Genomic DNA, 19,205 nt, shown 5'->3' on the forward strand with positions numbered 1-19,205 from the left:
CCCAGGTGCGCCGGGGGTTGGGCCGGAGTCCGGAAGGTGTGCCGTCGCGTCCCGGCTCGTCCCCCTCTGCCTCTCCCCCGCGGAAAAGTGAAAGTGTCTGCCAGCCGAGGTCGCGCATTGGGGGGGCGGGGCCGGCGCGGACCTGGGAGCGGGCGCCGGGTGTTCCAGGGGCCATGGATGGGCTCGGCCGCCGCCTCCGAGCCAGCCTGAGACTGAAGCGCGGCCGTGGGGGTTAGTGCCGGGCCGGGGCGCGCCGGGACGAGGGCGCGGGCACAGCGGGGGGACCGCGGGCCAGGACAGGAGGTGACGGGGACAAGGGGCCAAGGCAGGGCGGTGCGGAGGGTCGCGACCGATCGAGGAGCAGTCTGAGGGGGCATTCCGGGGGTGCTGGGCAGGGGTCAGGTGAGCTGGAGAGAAAGGGCGCAGGTAGAGGTGGAAACGGGCTGGTGGGGAAGGGGTCGGAGGTCAGAGGAGAAGCCACGCCAGCAGGGGCAAAGGGGAGGTCGCCAGCCAAAGGAAACCGTTGTGGGGCCCCGGGGCCACGTGTCCTACCAGCCAGGAAGTTTGTGGGGCAACCGCAGGGTGCCTGCAACTCCCGGGCCGCGGCGCCCGCCCGGGAGACACAGCCTCAGCCCCCGGCCGCCCGCCTCCCCGCGCTGCCCCGCCTCCCCGCCCCCGGACTCCACTCGTGGGAGCCCGCGACTTTGCCCCGCACACAGCCGCCGGCCACAGCACTGCCCTTCCCCTGCGACGTCACCCCCCTCCCTCCCCTAGGGGCGGCGAGGAGCCCTGGAGAGTGTGGCCTCGAGCAGAGCTGGGATAGAGCCTGCTCAGCTGCTTCCTTAGAGTGTGCGAACCCGGCAAGGCAAGCCTCCCTTATCCCTTGGTCCCCCATTACAGAAGGAAGAATGATTCCTGCCATACAGGGTTGTACGGATTAAATTAGCCGTCAATATTCGCTTCCTTTCTTCTCAGCAGGGGCACTGGGCTTTGGAAGGGAGTTAGGAATTCATTCATTCTTTTTTTCATTCATTCAACACATATTTATTGCTGCTTACCACTGACCAGCCCGATGGCTAAGCAGCCACAACCCTTAGATACTTTGTCCAGAGGTCCCACCTTCTGAGAAGAAGGGAACCGATTGGAAAGTAAGCAGGGGTCATACCAAGACAGTCTACCCCTTCTAACATTGGTGGTCAAAAGATTGAATGAGACCCCCTCTTACTCCAAGCCCCAGAGCTGGGGAGACCTGGGAGGGGGGAATCAGTGCTCCTTCTGCCATTACCCCTGTCCCCCACCCCTAGCCCTTGCTGTTCTCCCTGAACACAGGTTTCCAGTATCTATCTGGTCATTCCACCTGTACTGAGGCGGAGAGGTCAGAGACCATGGGTTGGGACAGATGCCTGGGAGCGTGCCGTGGCAGGAGCAGATGCAGGGTGGGGCTGGTGGCCTCTTTTCTCTGGAGAGCACTGGCTTGGTCTTTCCTGGTCTCCCTCAACCCTCAGAAGCCTGTGTGAATGGCAGGGATCTGCTCCCTGCAGCCCAGAGGAAACATTCCAGTTGTTCCCAAAACAGGGCTGATGACTGTACCTGATGACAATGAGGGACTGTAAGATGTGCAGCCAGTATTACCTGTCCTGAGGTCTGGCACCTAGCGGGCAGGAGAGTGTGCCTTCTTCATCTTCCATACTATCCTCCACCTTTCCCGGAATTTCCCCCTCCCTCTTTTGCCCTTTTGGCCCCAAGGCAACTGTGTGGTAGGAGGGTGTGTGTGTGTGTGTGTGTGTGTGTGTGTGTGTGTGTGTGTATACACACACGCATGGGTGTAAATCATCCTGATGGGAGGGTTGGCAGTGGTGGTGGTCCTGGGTCGAGAGCAGCTGTGCTAGAAGAGGAAGGGCCAGCTTTCCAGATCAAGGTTCCAGAAAGTCCCTTCACCTATATTCCAGCTGGTTCTGGGACTTTTGTCAGAGGGCTGTGGGAGGCACTTCCTGGTGGAGGAACACGTGTAACCAGACTCCTGACTTCCCTAGAAAGGGCGTCTCCCTCCTAAACTGAAAATTCAGGATAATAATTCCTTTCTAGGGCACTGGGGATTAAATGAGAAGACCCATATTAAACGTGTGTGTGATGGAGGTTTTCCTTCTGTTGATAACCCCCTTTGAAAGGGGGAAGACTTTTTTCTGGATTTCTTGGTCCTCAGCCCCAAAGTCCAGTAACTTCTTTTGTTTGCGATTGTAAGTTTTGCTGTTCTCTTGGCTCTTCTGATAAAGCAGGAAGAAATGGGCTGAAAATGCAACCCGAAGGATTTAGGGAAAGAAATCATTTCCTGAGGTTCTGGAATGCCCAGGGAAAAGATTTTGCTTCTCAAGGTCTTTTGCAAACAGGAGGCATCCACATTTGTGGGATGTTCGGTGTGTACTGCACCCAGGAGGCAGGAGCGTGAACATGAAACGCTCATCATTCCCACCCCCGACAGATTCTGTTGTATTCCCCAAATAGTCCCTGAATTACTCTGTGCCTCGGTTTCCCCATCTGTGTCTGGAGATGATGCTTGTTTCTCAGATTGGTGGCGAGGATTGTGCAGCCAGTCTGTGCAGGTTGCAGATAAGGTGTGGTGACAGATCCGAGTGTTCCAGGTCACTGTTCTCACCACTGCAGTGAATGTAACGTTCCCTTTTTGTTTTTGGCTGCACTGGGTCTTTGTTGCTGCATGCAGGCTTTCTCTAGCTCCAGGCAAGCGAGTGGGGGCTACTCTTCATTGCGGAGCACAGGCTTCTTTCTCATTGCGGCGGCTTCGCTTGTTGTGGAGCATGGGCTGTAGGCGCACGGGCTTCAGTAGTTGTGGCGCACGGGCTTAGTTGCTCCGTGGCATGTGGGATCTTCCCAGACCAGGGCTTGAACCCATGTCCCCTGCATTGGCAAACGGATTCTTAACCACTGCACCACCAGGGAAGTCCCTACAGTGATTGAAACATTCTTATTTACTGTGATCCTTGATCTCCCCAGGAGTCATGGCTGGGCCACTGAGTACTGGCTTTTACTAGTCCACAGAAGCCAGGTCTGGAACTATTAAGAGCAAGCAGCTGTGTCCCCCATTTCAGCACCACACATTCTTCCAGAGGTCTATTAATTCTTTGCAGGAGTGGCAGACACTGGCACCAAACCCTTTTGCCTTCTAGCTCCTCTTAGGGGCAGCCTCCTGGCAAAAGTCTTTCTCTCTTACCACGTGCATTTACACACTCAAGGGTTTATGTGAGATTCCCAGGTGATTTACTGCTATTCTGTCTCTCTTCCCCAGCCTCCAGACACAGCACCACTGGAGCCCCAGGGCCCAGCTGCTCTGCTCTTAGCTTGTGCAGAACTGTTGACCTGGACAAACCAGGAAAAAAGACTGAGCAGGAGTGGGGGTGGGGTGGAGATCACCCAGATGCTTTCCACTCCACTGAGTGCCCCTCAGGCTACTGATGCAATCAGTCCCCTACTGTAGGCCAGGGAGACTGTCCTAAGTCAGTGCTTCCTATCTGGGAGGAGGGATTCTTTGCTGGAGCCCTGGAACAGGTCCCAGTGAGACAAGTTTGCCTTAGGACATATTGCAGGGGATGAAAGATGCACCATTGTAGACTGTGCTGAGATATCAGGAACTCTCCAACCCAGAGATGGACTTTGCTCTTTATTTCACCACCAGGAGAGGATTAGGTTCATTTTGATATCCAGGAATTCCTCTTGCTAGAACAATTTCTCCACTTAAATAATGAATGAGGTCAAGTCTATTGATTTTAATCAGGGGAGGCAGGGGCAACCTTGCTGTGAGGAGTTTTTGGTCCTGTGCTCTTGCTTGCAGCCTTGAAGTCCTGGAAGTCCCAGAGTGCAGCAGCAGGGGGCCATGCAGAGGTTATCTGCTGCCATTGACTGAGTTAGGAAGTGAAAGGTCGGGAATCAGTTATGGAGATATAAGATCCCTGTCCTGGGACTGGCAAGGCATTCTCCACTGTCAAGGGGTTGTAAATAAACCCATTGCTCAACCTTCAGCCCAGAATTAAAAGCCCTTAGCCCAGAAGCAGCTGGGCTCTGGAGGTGTTTGCCTATGACCTTTTCTCTCACCACACCCTGGGGCTCTTGGGAGGAGCTGAGGTCTGAGCTGCAGTGCCAGGATGCTGCCTCTGTCAGTGCAGGCGTTCTGCTGCCTTTCTGGGTCCTGTCACACGGGCTCCTTGCTCAACTATTGGGTGCATAGGATGGAAACTGCTCTCCCCTATTTGGAAGACAGCACGTGGCTTGGCTTCATAGAGTTGTGGCTGGAGACTGAAACGGCAGCCGCCTTCTCAGGTTTTCTGTAGCCAGTCTGTTAGAGGAAAGGCAAGCACTCCATGCCTTACAGGCCCAAGAAGATGGAAAGACAAGTGGTAGGCGGAATACTCAGGCGCTTCCGCAACTGGCTGCCTCGACACGGAGCAGGTCTGGACTGGATTAGCTACTTCTTTTTTCCAGGGTGACCCTCTTCGATGGGGCTGTTTCTTCCTTGAAATACTTCTTTTTCTTCTTCTTTTATATCTCATCCTTCCCCTGGTTCCCCATGTGACCTGGCCAGGAGGTTTCCCCTGTTGGTTTTTAGAGCCGGTCATGCCCTGTGGTCACAGTCACGTGGCCCTTGGCCTGTTCCGATTTCTTGAGTCCAAGTCAACTCGGGGTGTACTGTTTCACTTAGGCAGAGTTTCTGCTACCCTGGGGCCTCGGGCCTCCCAGGTGACCTCCCCAGTATATTTCCTTGGCTTCCGAATCAGTGACTTCTTTCCTCCTCTTGCCCCCCCACCCCCGGTGGTTCCAAATCTCCCAGGCAGGCACGGAAACTGCCCAGTTGGCTCTGATCCCGTGCCTGGACCTGAGGTGCTGGGCAGGCTCCAGGGACCTCGGTGTCGGTATGACGGCCTAGAAGTGCCAAAGATACTGGAGCCTCACATCCTCCACTCGGGGCCTGGATCAATGAGATACCAGTGGGCCCTGGTGTCTTGGTTTCAGGACCTCCCCAGGATAATCTGGGGGAAGTTGTAAAGGAACCAGAAAGGGCCCAGGAGCACTGTCTACCCAACTTTGCCGGAGGGCAGCACTTCTTTGAATACCTCCTCGTGGTTTCTCTCAAAAAAAAGCCTTCGGGGGATGATTATGAGCCCACAATCACCTACCAGTTCCCCAAGGTAAGGATTGAAGGAAGGGGCAATGGGGGACAGAGGGTTCGGGTGTTTGAGAGGCGATGGGTGTGGGGGGGTGCCGTCTCCCCATCCCCAGCCCCCCACCCTGCAGGGGGCTCGTCTAGAGCTGCCCTGAGCTCACTGCTCCTGTTTCCTTCAGGTCCAGCCCTGTTTTCTCTTATCACCCGCAGAATCTAGGTCTGTAACGAACTGACCTAGGCTCCCTAGCTGGGAAACTAGGCTAGTTCTTCTGCTGTTTGGGGGACCTCCTAATTCTTCCAAATTCTATGCTCAGCCACCCTTCTCTGTAGAGAATCTTACCTTCTGCCAGAGGTCCTCGCAGGAATCCCCTCCCTGGGGTGGGTGGGAGGGAAAGGGTGGGGCAGGCACGTAGCTGGTGGCCACAGCCCAAGCATCAGACTCCTTCTTGTCTGGTCCCGCAGCGGGTGAAGGGGTGGGGTTAGGGCATCTTTCTCATTAACCCTGACAGTGAGGCTACTGAGCTGGCCGCTTCTCTTCTCAGATGCGGTATCTCTCTGATGTGGTCCTCCCAGGAAGCCAGGAGGTCTCTGGGCCTTTCTGCACTCAGCATGGTCCTGGCCCCCTTCCTGACTATGTAGATCCTTAGGATACTGAAGTCCAACTCAGGTTCATGTAGACTTGGCCCGGGAGGGACTGTTTCAGCGTTGGGGTTCTTCCAGCCAGACCCAGGACGCAGTCTCTATGCAGTGATGGGCACAGAGTAGCCCGCCAGCCCCCAAGCCCTCTCCACCTGCTCCTACCTCCACACCCACCTGTCTCTTTTCCCATTCCTTGTAGCGAGAGAACTTGCTTCGGGGACAACAGGAGGAGGAGGAACGGCTGCTCGGAGCCATCCCCTTGTTTTGCTTCCCAGATGGGAATGAGTGGGCCCCACTCACTGAGTATCCCAGGTAATCGCTCGGCCCTGGGACGGGGGAATCTGGGATTGGAGGAGAAGGGCGAACCACGGGGTTCCTGCATCCCCCGTCAACTGGATTTCTCACCAGCTTCCTTCCTGATGGGGAGGGGCTGGAGTTGATTCATTTCTAAACATCTTGCCTGGGACACCTCGAGGCAAGAGAGCTCGGGTAACCAGGTTAAGCAGTCCCTTCTAACAGAAGGGCGAGGCTCTTTCACTTGTCCTAGGAGCTAGTCACTGTGTATTGACGGCCTCTGGCAGAAGATGGACTTAGAAGAAGTCCTTTGGCCTCTAAGGAGTCCCTTGTATGCCAGAGCCTTTTGCCGTGAGTCCTGGAATTTGACTGCCTGAGCTCAAGTTTTGGCTTTAGCACTTATGAGTTGAATGACCTTGGATGAGAAACACTCCCCCAGAGTCTCAGTTCCTTTATTTGTAAAGTGGGCATAGTGATTGAACCTACTTCAAAGGGTTGTTCTGAGAACTAAATGTGATGATACATTTAGAGCTTGACACCAATAAGCACTTTAAATAAATTACTGATGTTACGGTTACTCTCAGGATTAATCAGCAGCTCCCCTTTACCCTCCTCACCCCCCTCAGCCCTGCTCTGATGCTGACTGCCTTCCTGCTTTAGAATGTAGTGAGCAGGGACTTCCCTGGTGGTCCAGTGGTAAAGAATCCGCCTCACAATGAAGGGGACACGGGTTCGATCCCAGGGAACTAAGATCCCACATGTCGCAGGGCAGCTAAGCCCAAGACACAACTACTGAGCTCGCATGCCTGAACTAGAGCCCACGTGCTCTGGAACCTTCGCACCACAACTACGGAGAGCACTCACCCTGGAGCTTGCGTGCCACAGCTAGAGAGAGAAAACCCACATGCCACAACTAGAGAGAAGCCCTCTCGCCACAACGAAGAGGCTGCACGCAGCAACAAAGACCCGATGCAGCCAAAAATAAATAAATAAATCATAAATAAATCTTAAGGAATAAAAAGAACCCAGTGAGCAAATGTAAACCAGGTCTTGTCTGCTCTTCCTCAGGGAGACCTTCTCGTTTGTCCTGACCAACGTGGATGGCAGCAGGAAGATTGGATACTGCAGGCGCCTCTTGGTTTGTAGAGCTCAGAACGGGCCCCTCCTCTCTGCAGCCTGTTCTGCTCCACAGCTGGGTTTGCTCAAGCCTCAGCTGCAAAAGCCAAGGCTCCCTGGCAGAGGTGGTTGTAGAGAGAGCACAGCCCAGTACCTGCTGCCATGTTAGTGCCCTGTGCCACCTCACAAGAATGGGGACACACACCCCTCCTCACCCACCCAGGGCACCTTTGCTGCCATGCTTTGGTCTCTACTGTCCCCAGCTCGGGGGGAAGCTTCCTTCTAACCTGCTCCCCGCCCTCTCTATCCAGGCCTCATTGACTTGGCCCCTGCCTCCCACAGCCTGGCCTGGGATTTGGACAACGAAGCTCAGTCCTTGGGCTCTCAAGTCACTTTCATAGCGCTCTCCTGCCTAGCTGTTTCCTCGTCTCTACAACACACTTGCTCCCTCTTTGCTCACCCCTGATAGTGTTGGTGCCGATGCAGGCAGTGTTCGCCCTTGAGCCAACCAGCCCCCTCAAGGCCACTTTCTTTGGATTTCGGTGGCCGTTCTGGCCTCCCTGCTGCCTCTCCCATGAGTGGGACCTCTGCACAGCCAGGTCTCTCTCCCTCCAGCCCACCATTCACCATGGATCCCCCAGCCCCAGCCACCAGCCCTGTGCCCCATCAGCCCCAGTTGCATAGAGGCCCTGGGGAGGCTGCAGCACTGAAGGAGCCTGTCCGTCCCTCCCTAGCCCGCCGGCCGTGGTCCTCGCCTCCCCAGGGTGTACTGCATCATCAGCTGCATTGGCTGCTTCGGCTTGTTCTCCAAGGTAGGGGTGGAACGGGATTCCTCAGGGCCTGCTGGGCCTGTTGAGCCTCCAGGTCCACCTGGCTGCCTGCCCTGCCTGAGCCCCCTGTGCTCCTCCCCCACAGCCGGGGTCAGGCGAGGCACCCTGGGGAGATTCAGGCAGACAGGTGATTGGGCTGGACTTGGCTTTAGGGAAAAGTAGGAACTGAAGCTAGAGGACTGTCTCCCCTGCAGAAAGCCCACTGCTCCCCGTCTAGTCAGGTAAGAATGCAGCTGGAGAGGGACACGGGTAGAGCTCCAGGTTAGGAGTGGGGAGTTCCAGTTCCTCATCTGTCAAATGCATGGAATGATCCCTCCCCTTCCTATCTCATGGGTTGGTGTGAGGCTCAGATGACATGATACATGAAGAAGACAGAATACTAAACAGATATAAAGACAATTATACAGCGGGGCTTGGGGGACTCCCTCTGACTCCTTCCAGGGTAGAGGGGGAAGTTGAGGTCTCCAGGACTTCTGCTGGAGCTAATTTGAGTGCTAGTACACCTGAGTTGGGATCAGAGAGGAGTCCTTCCGAATGGACGCGGCATGTCTTAGTGGCCAGAAAAGGGCATCAGTGTGCTCTGCCCCAGGCAGGCCCCTTGAAGGGTGAAGGTAATATACTCCATCAGCCTTGGCTTGGGTGGATGGTTCATCTGTGCAGGGTTCTGTGGATGAAGGCCATCCCTCGACCTGGGGAGCCTCTGGTGGAAGTTGGAGGGCAGAGTGGCACCCAAGAGGCCCAGCTTCTAGTCTCCCACTCCATCTAGCACAAATGAACATGGTACCATCAGGGATGACGAGTTTACTCTAGAATGACTTCCTGGGGAAGGTAGCTCGTGCTGATGTCAGGAGAAGGAAGGAATACGGGTCGGTAGAGAGAAGATGAAAAGAAGAAGGCTAGGAGCAAAAGCAGGTCTTGCGCAGGAGGTAAACAGCAGACTGGTTTCTGCCAGGGAGGAAAGAATCAGTTAAGGATCGGCGGGACCAGCCTCACACATGAGATCTCAGCTACCAGCCTGGGAGCGTCCCTTTGAGTCACGTTTCCTGTGGTCCTCTTCCGTACAGATCCTGGATGAAGTGGAAAAGAGGCATCAGATCTCCATGGCAGTCATCTACCCATTCATGCAGGGCCTCCGAGAGGCAGCCTTCCCTGCTCCTGGGAAGACCGTCACCCTCAAGAGCTTCATCCCCGACTCAGGCACTGAGGTGGGTGAGCAAAATGGACAAGACCCTCCCTGACTGCAGGGGGCGTGTTCCTGGGGCACCTCTCGTCACAGTGCTCCCATTCACCAGAAACTGAGCCAGGCAGGCACTGGGGCTTGGCTCGAATTATTGGCGGCAGAGCTGAAAGTCAAACCCCAATGTTCTGATCCTCCCAACCTGATGCTCACAAGGACCTACTTACTGTTTAAGCCACCAAGACTTTTATTTATAATAAATAAATCAGGTAAGCTGAGGCTCCTGGTCCTAGAATGGCCTTTGCCCCCAGCCGCCAAACTGCCACTTTTCCCCATTACCTCACTTATCTTCCGGTGTCTGTCCTATATCTCTACCTTATGGCCTCCACCTGTCTTTTTCTTATCACACATCCCCACCCCTGAGTCCCCACCCATGCCACAGTGGGGATGCTATTGTTTTAAGACACTAAGCAGACAAAGCAGCAAGTAGAACGTTGTTTTAAGAATTCCAGTCCTGACCCCTGGTACTCTGGATAATCTGCTGTGTCCTCTGCTTCCCCAGATCGGAATAAGGGGAGGGGCTAGGCTTGTTCACTTATTCAAAAAATAAGTGTGGCAGGCTAGCTATGCACCAAGTTAGACTATTTTCTGGCTACGAAGCGGTAAATAAAATGAATGTGGTCCCTGACTTCATGGAGCTAAAAGCAAGACTTAAATAAGTAAACACACAAATAAATAATTAAAAATTGTATGATTGTGATGAAAAGAAAACAGGATGCTACATGGGAAAATGATGAGAAACACAGGTTGACACCTTGCATTAGGTGGCCAATGAAGGCCTCTGAGACATAAAGGAGGATAAGAATGAAGAGAGAAAATATTGTAAACCAACTATACTTCAATGAAAAACTAATAAGTTAGTTTTTTTGAAAAAGAGTGAAAGGTAACCCAGGGGAGGGAGGGAAGAACCTCCGGCAAGAAAGAGTGTGACATGCTCAAGGAACGGAAAGGCGTTGATGCGGGGAAGCGAGGTGAGGCAGGTGGTGAGAGAGGCGGGCCTTGTGGGCCACGTAGGGGATTACATCAGTGTCATCCTCAGAGCGTAGGGAAACCATGGGTGGGTTTTTAGCAGTGGGGAGGCACGGTCAGATGTACTCCTTTGGGGAAGATAGGGTGGAGGCTGGTAGAGACCCAGCTTTCGGGGGTTTGTGTGATTTTTTTCAGTGTGGTGACTCCCCCCCTCTCTCTGGTTTCCCCACAGTTCATTTCGCTGACGCGGCCCCTTGACTCCCACCTAGAGCACGTGGATTTTAGTTCTCTGTTGCGCTGTCTCAGTTTTGAGCAGATTCTTCAGATCTTTGCCTCTGCAGTGCTGGAGAGAAGAATCATCTTCCTGGCAGAAGGTCTCAGGTTGGTCCAGCCACCGAGTGGGGTCACCTGAACTGACTGGCATCCCTGGGTTCCAAGGAATAGACCGGAGGGTTCTCGAAGGAAATCAGGCTGTAGGACCTGTGTGCTCCCCACCCTCCTGCCACCCTGCCTTGATCTGCACTAAGCCTAGAAAATAGCTGTTATAATTCCCTGTTTCTGCCTCCAAACTTGATCACTGCCTAAGCCTGAAGGAGGTTTGTGATTTAGCACTGAGAAGTACAAGAAGTATTCCCGTGACAGCCCTGGAGGAGACCAGTTAGGGTGGATGCAGACATGATTCTGCTCTCGAGAAGCTGAGGGAGGACAGGGCAGGAAGTCATATAGTGGTAGGGAGGTCAAGCGCACTATCCTTAGTGGCAAACACATGTCATTTGTCCATTTATTCACTCATTCAACAAACACTTATTGTGTGTCAACTGTTTACCAGATGCCAAGCATCAGGAAAATACAGACAAATAAGACATGGTCCTAGACCTTAAGGGAATGTCGAATTATCCCCATTTGAAAAGAAAGCACAGGTATTGAAATCAGCAGAACAAAGTTCAAGTTCTTTTCCTCTACCTTTAGCTACATGGTGTTCCTTAGGTTAGGTTCTTAACTTCTTGAAGTCATGATCTCCTTATCTGTAAAATGGAGATCTGTAGCTACTTCATAAGAGTGTGGTAAGGATTAAATGAAGTAATGCACATTAGGTAACTAGCACTCTGCCAGGCACACACTGGTAAGTGCTAGCTGTTTTTCTTAATAATAAGTTCATAGTTGACTATATCCCTGTGTATAGTTGAAGCAGAATAATATCACGTCTTGGTCTCTACCTCTTAGGGGCTTCAAGTCTGAGAAAGACATGGGGAGATGTGTGACAGAATAGAGAAGGGAGAAAAATCGTAAGACAGTAGAAGGTTGACCTATTTATGTCTTGGGATGGAGAAAGCTGCTTATATTGGGCTGACAACCCTGGTTTTATCTTTTAGGGAAGAAGAAGAAAAGGATATTAGGGACCCAAATATTAGGCCAGAGGGCCAGGTGAATGTCATGGGTTTTAGAGGAAAGGAAGCTTGGGCAGGCAATGGGGGTCTGTGGGTTGAAAATTCTGTAAAAATCAGTGATAACCGAAAAGGCACCAGTCGTAGGCCAATCCTTGTGGAAAGTGGTGTAATCTTTTGCTTTGGAAGTAGCTCTTCTACTCTCCGCCCTGTAGGGGACTGAGAAGTTTCTGTCACAGCTGGAGCTGGGATTCTGGCCTTTTCCTCCTAAGATCAGTGTTTAGGAAGTGAAGGGGACTCTGGCCTGGACATGGGCAAAGGCCGGCAAGACTCATCTCTCAGGCGTTAACTTTCTTCAGGGAGACTCCACCACTCCCCACTTCCTTCCTACACTGAGTGTTTCAGATCTCTGCAACTCAGGCAGGAAGGGGACTTCCAGTCAGCCTAAGCCTTGGCGAGACTCTCAGAGACTCCATCTTTCTAACTCAGGAAGTGCTAGCTCCATACCAAGAGCTGAAACAAGGTTTCTGCATCTGTGTTTTGATTGGCTTTGGCTTTGGGGTAATTTGGAGAAATGAAGAGCCGTGAAAGCCAGTGGAGAATAGAGAAGACAGAAAGGGGGGTTGTGTGTGTGTGTTGGAGGGGCAAAGGGGGGAGGGATTGGGGGGAGCTGGGCCCGAGTTGTGACTTAGGCAATAATTACACAGGGAATGCTTCGTTGGGAAGGGTGGAGGAGCCACTTCTGTGGGACTTTCCAGGTAGGAATTGCTGGTCAGAGGTTCCTGGAATCCAGGAATTTCCCAAGCAAACTCAGGCACCAACCCGGTAACTTGAAATAACCACGAGTGGCCAGAGGGAGCTGTGAGAGTTAAAGACTCAGGATGAGACATAAGGAGGAAACAGGCTTGACCTCTCTGCTGCACCCCAATGTTTACACGTTTGTCTCCTTAACTACACTGAGTTCCTTAAAAGCAGAGCCAGTCTTATGCTTCCTGGTATCCACATCCTTAGCACAGTGGTAAGCACAGAGAAGGGACTCGAACAATGAAGACATTTCTTCTTCCCTCCCCTCTTTAGAGTCACTCCCCCGCCCCCTCCCCACCCCCGGAAGTGAGTTGAGAAGACTTAACTGGGAAAAGGATCAAATGGAGGCCCCATCCTTGATGAGAGGAGCCTCAGCCTCCCAGTTTCTGTACCTTTCCTCCCAGCTACAAGTAGTCACAAGCTCTGTGACTGGCATGGCTCCCAGACTTGCTTTTACAGGCAGCATGAGCAGCTGCTGTCAGTGGTGGGCTGTAGGGGTGGGTCCCTGGGGGTGGAGGCGCAGGGAGGCCCCTCTGACTCTCACTCTCTGTGCCCTGTCCCCAGCACACTGTCTCAGTGCATCCATGCTGCTGCGGCGCTGCTCTACCCCTTCAGCTGGGCCCACACCTACATCCCTGTTGTCCCCGAGAGCCTTCTGGCCACTGTCTGCTGCCCCACTCCCTTCATGGTTGGAGTCCAAATGCGCTTTCGGCAGGAGGTTATGGAGAGCCCCATGGAAGAGGTATGATGCCGCAAGAAGAGGGCATGACTTGGAGCCAGGCAGACCTGGATCCCGATCCCAGCTCTGCTACTAACAGCTGGGTGATTTTGCCGCAGGTTGTTTAACCTCTTTAAGCCTGAGCTCCCTCATCTGTAATATCGGAATGACAATGTTCAGTTCCTAGGGATCCTAGGGGGAAAAATTCTGCATAAAGCACCTAGCCTGGTGCCTGACATATAGCTGATACTCAATAAGGGTCTGCTCCCTCCTCCTGAATGATTTCCCTGGGCTTAAGGGGCAGCACGTGGCTTATTCAGGGCTCACCCGACTGTCCTAGGCCAGCTAGTCCTAATGAGCAGGCCCCAGGTGTCCCGTTTTTCTTCTGAACGGACGAGCACAGCTGGTCTGTACAACAGCTGGTCTATACAACACACACCCCACTGGGGGCTGTTCACGGTGCGGTGCTTAGAAGTGAACTGACATAGCCTTCCTGCAAACAACAAGCCTTGAAAATGCAGATTTTTTTTTTTGTAGCAAGGGTCATCTTTCTGATTAGCTCAGAGCTCAGTTGGCTAATGAGGATAGAGGTCCAAATTCCCTTTGATCTCTGTCAGCTTCTTATTTCTTGGCAGTGCCTCCAGATACACCAGAAAGATCAGTGGTGAAAATAGGCATTAATAACATAAATCTATCTCCAGTGTTGGAAGAACAACTCAAAACATGTGCTTTGCTTGAGTTGTCAATAGGAACTTTCAAGAGATAGCACATGATGATAATTTCAAGCCAGAAGAGCTACTTCGGTTTGTCTGCACGGGCTAACCACTGACTCCCTCTGTGTAGACAAAGGGCCTACCAAGGGGAGAGGCAGGGCCTAGAAGTAAGCTATTGAAGGCTTGCAACCCACCCTAGTGGGAGGACTTCCTCCATTTACATAAGAAGTATCTGCGGTCCAGATAACTCATTTGAGTTATCTGAAGCCAATAGGCAAGGATGGAATCCAGCAGATAGAACCAAAGCCTTTCTTCCACAGAGTGCTGCTGGGAGGTAAAGAAGCAGGCTCTGTTTCCCTTCCTTGCTTTGCTGGCCCGCTCAACCCTCCTCAGGACTGCTGAGTACACATGCCCTTTGAGCCAGTATTTGCCTTGTGACTAACTGGGACAGAGTATCAGCCCCATGTTTAGCAATGACTTAAAATGCCCCATACCCAGAAGTTATGAAACTTCCTGATGCTACAGCTCTATCTCCTCAGCTGTGGCTCTTCCTCCACTGGCCTGGCGGGAAGACACCGGAAGGCTACACAGACTCCAGCTCCTGCTCGCTAAGAGCCTTGGCCTATTTTATTCCTCTGCAGCTGCTCCGTGAAATGGGCAGGGGGTGAGGAAGGGAGAGGGCTAGGGGCCAGGGAAGGGGAGGGGGATTCCCTGACTCCCCACGTCCACTCTCTGGAAGGGAACGCTTGACAGACAGTCTTTCCAAGTACTGGAAAGACTTCTGGGAACAACTTCACAAAAAATTTCTTCACACACTCTTACCTCCCAGCCCCTGAAGTAAACAGCCTGCCCTGAGTGAAGGCATCTGAGCCTATGTATACAAGTGGTTTCAGGCCTGAACTAGTTCAACTTTTCTCCCTTGACGATGGATAATTACAGTGCTTGCTCTGTCTCTTGGCACACTTCCTAGTTCCTCTCTTTCTTTTTATTTGGGAGAAGGGTGCATGCAGGGATCACTCACCCACCTGTCGAGACCAAGGGTCACAAACTGAAAAGAGGGAGCCAGCAGGCATTTAAATGGCCAACACAGGCTTCGGGGGATTATGACAAACTGCTGAGCACAGGCCTTGACTAAAGGGGGCAGCTGTAACTCAGTTCCATCTGTATGTGGATCAGTGTTAGAGCTCCTGACTTTTCAGGAGAAGCCCCAAATCCAAATTTTATGTGAAATTTTCCAATTTAAATATTGGAAACTAAATTCAATTATTTAAAAATTCTCTGAGGCAAAAAGAAACAGATCTGTAGGTTGGAATCCAACCAGCAGGATGCCTATTTGTCATCTCTAGTCTGGACTGAAGGCCTCTCAGGCAATGATGGAGCTGATACTAGAGCTCAGGTCTCCCAAGTTCCAGCCCTGTGCTTGTCCTACCTGCAGCCTATAGACACAGGTTACTGCCTTTCCTTCCCTCTTCCTGCTGACCCTGGGCTCATTTCCTCCTCTCGCTGTTTCCTGCTGGAAGGCCCAGAGCTCTGTGGGAGTTTTATAAATGGAAATCCAGGCAATTGTACATAAAGTTGTTGTGAGCGTTAAAAAAATCAAAAGATGTCCATCCCTGTCCTAAAGCTGACCAGAAGGAAGGAAGTTGAAGGAGAGTTGTCGGGAGAAAGACGTAGTCCCAGGGACAGCACAACCTCGGCTTGGAAACTGTCCTATTTGTTAGCAGTATCACCTCAGGCAGCTTAGCTTCTTTGGGTCTGTTTCCTCATCATAGAGGCAGTACCTGCCTCTACGGGAGCACTGGGAAGATTAAATGAGATAAAATGTGCAAAGCACCATGTGTGCCATGTACTAAATGTTGCATATGTAGAAGCCATTACCATGATCAATGTTTTATTAAGGGAGTGACTGGCTACGGTTTACCCATATTGTCTGTCCCATTTTCCTCAGCTCCCTCCTGTTTCCTGCTTCCTACACCCTCACACCGTTTTCCCAGGAAAGAGGGGGTGGTGAGAAAAGAGACTATCAGACAGGAAATGAGAACTTAAGGTGCTGATTTTATTGCTACTTGGGCTGAAAGTTACAACCACAGGCAGAAATGGAGAAAGGGGAAGAGATCAAGCTGTTCTGTGTTTTTTTCAGGTCCTGTTGGTGAATCTTTGTGAAGGGACCTTCTTAATGTCAGTAAGTGTCTCGGTTCAGATCCCCAGCAGACCCACCACCAATTCAATTGCTCTAGTCTCACTGATGTTCCACTTACTTTAACAAACTTTAAGTACTTTTGTTGAGTGAGAATCCATGCTAACAAGATCTCTCCTCTCTCAAGGAGCCCATGACAAAGACAGATGACTTCACAAGGCAGTCGGTGTTAGTGCCTTTAGGGCAAGGATATAAACCAAGTACCAGAGGGATAGAGAAACTTACTAGTGTTTAGAGTCAAAGCTTCTGTTGCTTCTCTTCTATGTGGCCAATTATCTGGGGGTGGGGGGAAGAGTGGGGTGTAGAATTCATCCCCACCTCACACTCTCTGCCAACACTTCACTTCACACCTCCCCCCTGACTGCTTAACCTCTGAGCTGCCTCTGTCGTCTCCTAGGTTGGTGATGAAAAAGACATCCTACCACCCAAGCTTCAGGAGGACATCTTAGAATCTCTTGGTCAGGGGATCAAGGGGTCACAGAGTAAGTCCTAGGCTCCTCTTATTTTGGCTTTCTCCTAAGAGCTTGAGGGCATGATTCCCAATAATTCCCTTCCAGAACTAAAACAAATTCACTCAGCAGTCCTGGGCTAGTCCCAGAGGCCTTGATTCTAGGGCGAGTATGAGATTTTATTCTTCCTAAGCAATGGTGAACCCACATCTAGTCTCCCATTTTAATCAGTCAATCAGTAGTTATGAAGCCTACCTCACTCCTTCTCCGAGAGCTTTCAGCTTGCAAAGAAAGCCACTGGAGGTAAGAGTGGGTAGTTTCATCCTTCCACTATCCTGAGATGGTCTCTGTTCCCTGCAGCTTCTGAACAAATCAATGAGCATGTTTCAGGCCCTTTTGTGCAGTTCTTTGTCAAGACTGTGGGCCACTACGCTTCCTACATCAAGCGGGAAGCAAATGGGCAAGGCCACTTCCAAGAACGGGGCTTCTATAAGGCTCTGACCTCCAAGGCCAACCGCCGATTTGTGAAGAAGTTTGTGAAGACACAGCTCTTTTCCCTTTTCATCCAGGAAGCTGAGAAGAGCAAGAACCCTCCTGCAGGTATAGTGACAGGCCCCTATCAATCCAAGCCCAGAGGGTCACTGCCTCCAAGTCAGGTGTGGCCCTACGATGAAGAGGAGGGGAGGAAAGAGCATTTCTCTCTAGAGGCCCACAAAAATAGCTGTAATCTTACCAAGCGGGGCTGGAAGGAAAGAACCTGAAGCCTAAGAAAATGCCTCCTGAGCTGATACTTTGCAGAAGTTGCTCTGTTCATCAGCCAGCAGGAGGCCGTATGCTCTTTGTTTTAGTCTGGAGCTAATTCCTACTAATTATTATTTGTTTTAGGCCCCCTCTGGGGCCAAATCAAATACCTGTATCTCCAAAGACCTGTGAGGGCTTGGGCATCCTGGCAGGAATGTGGGTGTAGTCTGGGAGCGTGGGCAGCAGAGAGGATATTCCTGACCCTCACTCCTGAGCTTATCTTAAGTCTGCCTGGCCAGATTAGATGTCTCTTAACACATGTATCTGAACCCACAGGCTATTTCCAACAGAAAATACTTGAATACGAGGAACGGAAGAAACAGAAGAAACCAAAGGAAAAGACTTTGAAATAAGAGCTGTGGTGAACAGCAGTGACTAGACCTATAGGCCAGTTGTGGACTTTGGCCCCTGCCAGCATGGTAGGATGTGAAGCTCTCAGCCCTCAGAATCCACAGCTTTCTTCCGAGTCCTGGTAACCAGGTCTTGCTTCAAGTTGGTGTCCTGAGTTTGGGATCCCTGGAATCAGCTTTCTCAAGACTGTGGAAGGCTCTGACCTCTGTGCTCACAGAGCTGGGCACAAAGCTGCCTTTCCTGCAGAGGTGACACCGGGCAGGAGACAGTAGTAGAGGTGTTGTAGAGTCTTACAAGTTGCTGTAACTGCCCTCTTCCAGGAACCTCTTACAAAATCCTCAACAGGGAAAGCAGTTGTGGCCCAAAGGCTCAGTTTCTCCCCATAGAAGAAGAGGTCTGTGGACATGTGAGAATAAGAATAAAGATGAAAATCTTCTTGTTCTTTAAATGTGTATCTCTGGCTTCCACTATGGAGAGAAAACCAGGAAAACAAGGCAATAGATGTGAGAATAAACTGCGCTAGAAGTAGAGGACCTGGCAATAGTGCCCAGAACTCTGGGACTGTGTTTGGAGTGGTGGGATTACAGGGGTCGGCAGAGCCTTCTAATAGGAAGGGTGAGGGATACTGGTAAAAGCAGCAACCGCACTGGGGACACGGCAGCAGTTCTTGGTTCTAGTTCGGTGTGTTTTCCAGAATCTTGGGAGGAAAGGCTGCTGGCCAGAGTGAGGCATTTGCAGTCGAGTAACTTGAGGGTAGGAATTTCAGTTGACAGAAGCCAGTGAAGAACACTACATTGTTTCCATCAATAGGTCTGTCTGCCCATCACTTCCAGTTTGGAACTTTCCATTTTAGACATCCTACTTCCAACTTCAATATGTTGAGAAGCCCAGTTCAACTCTTTAGCTAAAGGTAGAGGGATCCCCCGCATTGACGTTTTTTCTCTTTGAGAAAAGAGAATCAAAATCTTAGAAGTTCAAACGAGTTTAGTAGTCACCTGGTCCATCTTCCCTCTGTATCTCTATGGACGGTTTCTGTTTAAACACTGTAAGGGATGGGAAACTTTTAGAAGCATCTTGTTTTTCAAAAATTCCATCTTTTTAATGTGTGTATGTGAGTGTGGCCCTCAGAGGCCCCTGCATTCTGTACAAAGAACACAAATGTTGTTGGAGGGTGGGATGGGGACTAGGGTTACCAAATTGAAGTTAAAGCCAATATAATTTTATTTTAGGGTCACAGAGACCTACTGCAGGTGGCACATGTTCTTCCGTCCACATGCCACCCCTAACTATGCTGCTACTCTTCACAGCTTCCAAGAGTCATTGCACCTTTTTAGGTAGTTTATGACAGTGGTTCCTAAGCCTAGTTGTAACTCAAAAGGTTTAACAAGGACTGGAATCCTGGGGAGCTTATGAAAATATGAGGCCCCATCTCAAACCTACCAAATATCTCTAGCAATAGGACCTGGGAACCTGTATTTTTTAAAATTCTTCAGATAATTTTGATACCTAACCAGGTATCAAAATCATATATA

The 19,205-nt window shown here is 51.3% G+C and overlaps 1 protein-coding gene across 6 annotated transcripts; it reads left to right on the top strand.

Annotated features, from left to right (window-relative positions):
• Window positions 1–39: 39 nt before the first annotated feature.
• On the top strand, window positions 40–18,121 carry DENND2D (DENN domain containing 2D). 6 transcript variants are annotated; one of them, XM_004328753.4, is made up of 12 exons: window positions 40–231; window positions 5,020–5,195; window positions 6,009–6,121; window positions 7,172–7,241; window positions 7,954–8,031; window positions 9,114–9,254; window positions 10,488–10,636; window positions 13,009–13,186; window positions 16,016–16,057; window positions 16,470–16,554; window positions 16,882–17,121; window positions 17,599–18,121. In XM_004328753.4, exons 1-12 carry the CDS (start codon window positions 174–176, stop codon window positions 17,673–17,675), a joined length of 1,407 nt encoding a protein of 468 aa, XP_004328801.1. In that variant the 5' UTR covers window positions 40–173; the 3' UTR covers window positions 17,676–18,121. The 6 variants fall into 6 exon arrangements, with proteins under 6 accessions (XP_004328801.1, XP_073665749.1, XP_073665748.1 ...); XM_019919630.3 differs by lacking the exon at window positions 40–231 and adding an exon at window positions 3,557–4,458; XM_073809647.1 differs by lacking the exons at window positions 40–231; window positions 16,882–17,121 and adding an exon at window positions 1,779–4,458.
• The last annotated feature ends 1,084 nt before the right edge of the window (window positions 18,122–19,205 follow it).

Source organism: Tursiops truncatus, chromosome 1, assembly GCF_011762595.2.
Source record: "Tursiops truncatus isolate mTurTru1 chromosome 1, mTurTru1.mat.Y, whole genome shotgun sequence".
Taxonomy (NCBI): Eukaryota; Metazoa; Chordata; class Mammalia; order Artiodactyla; family Delphinidae; genus Tursiops; species Tursiops truncatus.

What these genes read in the sequence shown, in the direction of transcription:
- DENND2D (XM_019919630.3), top strand. Translation starts at nt 4,371, where the DNA reads ATGCCTTACAGGCCCAAGAAGATGGAAAGACAAGTGGTAGGCGGAATA. An exon ending in GCTGCCTCGACACGGAGCAG is followed by an intron (nt 4,459 to 5,019) that starts GTCTGGACTGGA and finishes TCTTGGTTTCAG; the next exon opens with GACCTCCCCAGGATAATCTG. An exon ending in GCTTCGGCTTGTTCTCCAAG is followed by an intron (nt 8,032 to 9,113) that starts GTAGGGGTGGAA and finishes TCTTCCGTACAG; the next exon opens with ATCCTGGATGAAGTGGAAAA.